This window comes from Palaemon carinicauda, chromosome 24 (assembly GCF_036898095.1).
Source record: "Palaemon carinicauda isolate YSFRI2023 chromosome 24, ASM3689809v2, whole genome shotgun sequence".
Lineage (NCBI taxonomy): Eukaryota > Metazoa > Arthropoda > Malacostraca > Decapoda > Palaemonidae > Palaemon > Palaemon carinicauda.
In genome coordinates this window covers 78,079,428-78,084,427 of record NC_090748.1, presented here as the reverse complement: position 1 = coordinate 78,084,427, position 5,000 = coordinate 78,079,428, and the positions used below count along the sequence as shown (strand labels likewise).

Genomic DNA, 5,000 nt, shown 5'->3' with positions numbered 1-5,000 from the left:
ATGTATTTTCTTTTCTCTGTTGTTCACAGGGTGACAGTGGAGGACCCCTCGTGGTTCGCCTATGTCCAAACCGATGGGCACAAATTGGTATCGTGAGCTACAGCGTAGAATGTGCAAGACCCGAGTATCCAACTGTTTACACCCGTGTGCCATCCTACAGGACTTGGATTGATACGAATACGGGTTCTTCAACAACCTGTTAACTGATGCCCATGCCTGTAATTGAGCTGTCCCACTTACGACGATCGCCCATTGCAAAAAGTAATTTTGCATCATTCACTTCCATGAATTATTAATTGTTTCTTTTTTTGGCTTTATTATGATTTAAAGACTTAAATAATGTCTACATACTGAAATGTATGTTCCACTGTTGTGATGTATGCACAAAATATATTCTTGATGAGCTGAAGATTTTCATTTGAGGGTTCTACAGATCTTGCTTCACAGTTGACAATAACAAGGATAAACTGTTAAGAAACATCAAATCTTTTGACAACACTGTAAAATTCCAGGACATCTTTTTATTATTAACATTGAAAATTAACTCATATCAACTGCTTACTGAAACTCGGTGCAATTTTGCATAAAAATGACAAAGTTCTTTTGAATGACGAAGATATGTCCAGCAAGTGACGGATCTTGCAGATGTCAGAAAAACCTTCCAAAAAAAATGTTAAGGAAACCGATAGATCCATTTCACAAAAAAGAAATCGCTGAGAGTGTCAACAGACGAATATGAAAAATAACTGATAATTCTACATATGAGCGATTTGAAAAAATGACTGAAAGCTGGACCTACATAAATTATCATTTAAACCGATAAAAGAATTGAACCTATGAGTGGGAACTAATAGCTGGATTACATGAGCTAATTCTTGTTTACAGTCCCAACACAAATATCATTTGCCTCCTATATGCAACTCAAATCCCATACTCTTACAGTATGAAGCTCCTGTGCCAGTGTCAAAAGGCAGCACTAGAAGTATCCACCCAAAATAAAGGTTTTCCCACCATCATTTTGCTTCTGGGAATCCTTAAATTCAAAGAACTCATTGGAGCAAGAAAATATTCCAAATTAAATCAGATCCGAGAAAGTTGAATATGATAATACATAATTCAACAAACGAGAAAAGGAAGACAGTGTATGAATGATGTCAAAATATTTTTGCATCAGAGGTAGTCGACAGGTGAAGAGACAGGAAAGAGATGTCCTTTGTAGTGTTGAAAGGCTAAAAAGATGGTAAAAGAGAACAAATGTGTTTATTTGTGGATCAACTGGTTCAAACTGGGAGTGGCAGGAGAGAATTGTAACATAAATGTGCAAGGGATAAGAATGAACAAGGAGGAGGAAGACCGTTTCAGAACTTAAGGCTCAGCCTGCCAGTTTTGGAGAGCATTAGTGAATTATGCAATGGATTATCCAAGGGCAATGGGATAGGACAGACAAATAGATGAAGTTGCTTATAGTTACTGAGGCAATCTAGTCAATGAGAAGGTGAACTCTTGTGGAAATATGTTGAAAAAGGTTTCAAACCCAAAATAAAGTACTTGGTATCCAATGAAGAATGTTAACAAGTAGAATTTGGAAAGAGAAACTGACGATGAAAAAGGTTTGCTATATATTAGTAAAGTAAATGGGAATGCATGTTGGTGGACTTTAACAAGACATCTATCTGATCATTATTTGGTTGAAGCAAAAATTAAGTTGAAAGGAAATATAAATTGGAGAGGTTATAAGCAACACGAGACTGAAAATTGAACATTCAAAAACCATACGCAAAGGTTTGTAGATACACTATAAGCGAGAGTGAGAAGGAATAAGAACAGCAGGTGGTATGGTTAGAAAAGGGCAATTACACAACACATGTTTCAACAGACAGGTGTACATGAGATTGAAGAGGCTTAAGGAAATTAAATTGTTCTGAAGGGATATAAATGTAGGGAATGGTTAATGAGCAAATGGATCTCAAGAATAAAAGACGAAGTCAATGTAGAACAGAACTGACAATGGGAAGTCAATGTAGAGCAGAACTGACAATAGGAACATTACACAATTGTTGAATGCAGAAAACCAAAGAGGAGGAGCTGAAAGCTGCCGCTAAAGAAAAGGGTAACTGTAAGTTTTACAAGGCTTGTAAAATAGGCTTTTTGGGGATGTAAAGAGGACAATCAAGATGTTAAAGAATACAAACGCAACAGAATTTCAGTAAGATGTTTTGGAGGGTGACAATGGTGTGATTATGCTTCTGAACGTTGTGTGTAAGTACAGTATGTCAGGATATGAAAGGTTCCGAGGTAATGTGTGGAAAAAATAAGTTTTCATGTAGATAAAATTGATGAATGAGACTGTTAGAATCATCTAGTATAATGCTACTTAGTATAACATGTAATCTGTACTATAGTATTTTGATTAAGATTGTAATACAGTATAGATGGAGAGCTCAATTAGTGAGCATCCTTGTGGGTCTGAATAAGGCGGTTTGTACAGATAAGCTGTTTGTTATGATATAGATAGCATTTTCAAACTGGTCATATTAGATACGTGAAAAAAAACCTACAAATGATAAACCTGGACCTAAAACAAACTTTTGAAAGGATCAATAATGAGATGCTGTGAAGGGTGCTGAGAAAATTCTGTTACAGGATAAGTTGTCAGAGACATTAAACTATTTATGATGGAAGCAAAGCATAAACGTCCAGTCAGATGAATGAATTGTTCAAGCGTACAAGTGGATCTGAGACAAGTGTGTTTGGTATTGGAAAGACGAGGCCTCAGGCTAAGGAGCAATGAATGCTTGCAAAGTAAACGCAAATGGTGCATCATGTGTGCGAGGCTAAACAGGTTGTGGATGAGACTTTTGTGTTTATCTGAAACAGCCATTGTTCTGTAACGAGCTGTTACATAGATGAAACACAATGAAAAGAATGTTATCATACAATCTCCTAATCCAAAGATTCTAATTTTGTTCATGTCAGGGACACTCTTACATGATTATGTTTGATATGGGTTTTCTTAATCGTATGTTGACTAACTATAATAGTGGATATGACGATGAAATTTCCGTACCAGTCATTAATACAAATATCGGTCGATTTTTTTTTTTTTTAACGTTAACCTCCTCCTTAGTGAAGAATACCTCCGGAAAAGACAAAACAACACAACTGTCACTGCCATTTTCAAAATTTGTTGCTGAATCGTAGTTGAGCATAACACTCGCACAACATTACCACTTCATACACCTACATAGATAGACCATCAGGAGCATGTCTAATACCTCAATGCATAAGGAGCCATGATGCCACCCTCCTGAATGTTAAGGCTTTTCCTGTATGTCTTTCACAAGGCTACATTTTTCTAATACATATTTTTCTTTTTCATCAGTAAGCTTTTCCCTTAACGTGGAAAAGGTATAACTTATTTACTTGAACGTAGAGGAGACATGGTTACATATCCTTCGACCCGAATTACAACTGATGTTTCTATAGAAATTTGTGTTATTTTGTAGAAACTTCCTTATTTATAAAGGCTGACTGAGGATCACATAAAGACAAAAGTCAATGATAAACAAAGAATCAATTTGTTCGGACACAAGGAAAGACGTATAGCCTAAGTCATTACAGTAACCATAGTAAAATAAATAACTAAATAAACAGAGCGAAAACATTGAAGACGACAAAGCTGAGAACAGAATTTACCTTCCCAAACTATTTTATTTAGCAAAGAAACTGACCTGGTCGAAATATCTATCTTATTCGTGGCATTTGAACTATCCTCCAGGCCCTGGGCTCAAGGAGACCGCCAGCGCTAAGTAGCAACTGAAGAAACCAGATATTGTGCTATGAACTGAAAGTTAAAGGGTATAAGACAACATACCGCATTGTAGGGCGTTGTAAAGGGTATAAAAGGCCACTTATGTAGAATAGTAGAGAAAAGAAAAAAAAAACAGGTAAAATAGCAAGTCATAGTTGGTCGGCATTCAATGACTTAAAAGTGCATTACCATTCCCTCTGAATATCATTGACTCTTGATGTAGGGAGCAAAGATGTTTTACTTATAAAACAGATTATCAACTAACTTCACTTCATCATCCTCTGTATCTACCTTGCGCTCACTCACGGTAAACACTCAAAGGTAACTTCTTTTTTCGTCACTTATTTTAACAGAAAGTGGCTCCCCCTATGGGGTGGTTTTAGAGAAATTAAATTATTCTAGTAATTATAAAATTCCTAATTTAACGCCTGAAACGTTCAAAATCGCCAAACTTGTGGCTTCATACACTTCTATACAACAGAAGACTACCATTCTTTTCCATCTTGTATGAACCTTCGCACTTATTGGATATCAAGGCATTTCTTTCCAATACTTCTTCCACACCATACATCCAACTTTTCAACTTTGTCTACCTCTTTAATACTTCTGAATCATCCACTCTCTCATTTTTATACTGTCATCCCTCCTTCCGAGCTCTATCATCTATAAAAACCTTTTAACACTTTTAAATGGGTTAATTTTTCTTGAAATTTTCCTTTTTTTTACATCGCATACACTACACAAGCAGTACATCTCCTTTTCTCTCCAATTCACATTTAACATCGACATTTCACAGCTGGATGGACGGGTGGGCAAAATGATAGGAACTATCCACTGAACTTACAAACAGGAACTGAATGTTGTACTACGTAGACACAGCTCTATTAGTAGAGGGCTTCAAGTGCTAGAATATTTCCTTCCTCAATTAATGATTGCAAAAGAAAAAAAAATCTTAAATGATAAAATTCAGACGAACACATATAGGCTACTTCGATTTTGAGGCAGACTGGTTTCATCTCAGGGTTGTGGTGGCCGATGCTGTAACGTCCCTGACTTGTGAACGCCAGACTAGGGTTCGGCCTCTAAACCTTTAAACTTGATGTTTTGAGAAAAAATAAGAGTTTCTTCTCAAAACATTAAGTTACTGCAAAACCAGTAGATGGGTAAAAAGTGGGCGCTGTTAAGAACA

The 5,000-nt window shown here is 36.3% G+C and overlaps 2 protein-coding genes across 2 annotated transcripts in view; one reads left to right on the top strand and one right to left on the bottom strand.

Moving 5' to 3' along the window:
- LOC137618163 (serine proteinase stubble-like) overlaps positions 1-405 on the top strand; it is a 45,388-nt gene extending 44,983 nt beyond the window's left edge. Inside the window, exon 8 of the mRNA XM_068348213.1 lies at positions 30-405. Within this exon, the coding sequence (XP_068204314.1) occupies positions 30-203 (174 nt within the window). The 3' untranslated portion in view covers positions 204-405. The remainder of the gene's footprint in view (positions 1-29) is intronic.
- Gcat (Glycine C-acetyltransferase) overlaps positions 1-5,000 on the bottom strand; it is a 690,239-nt gene that overhangs the window by 204,217 nt on the left and 481,022 nt on the right. The window lies entirely within an intron of this gene.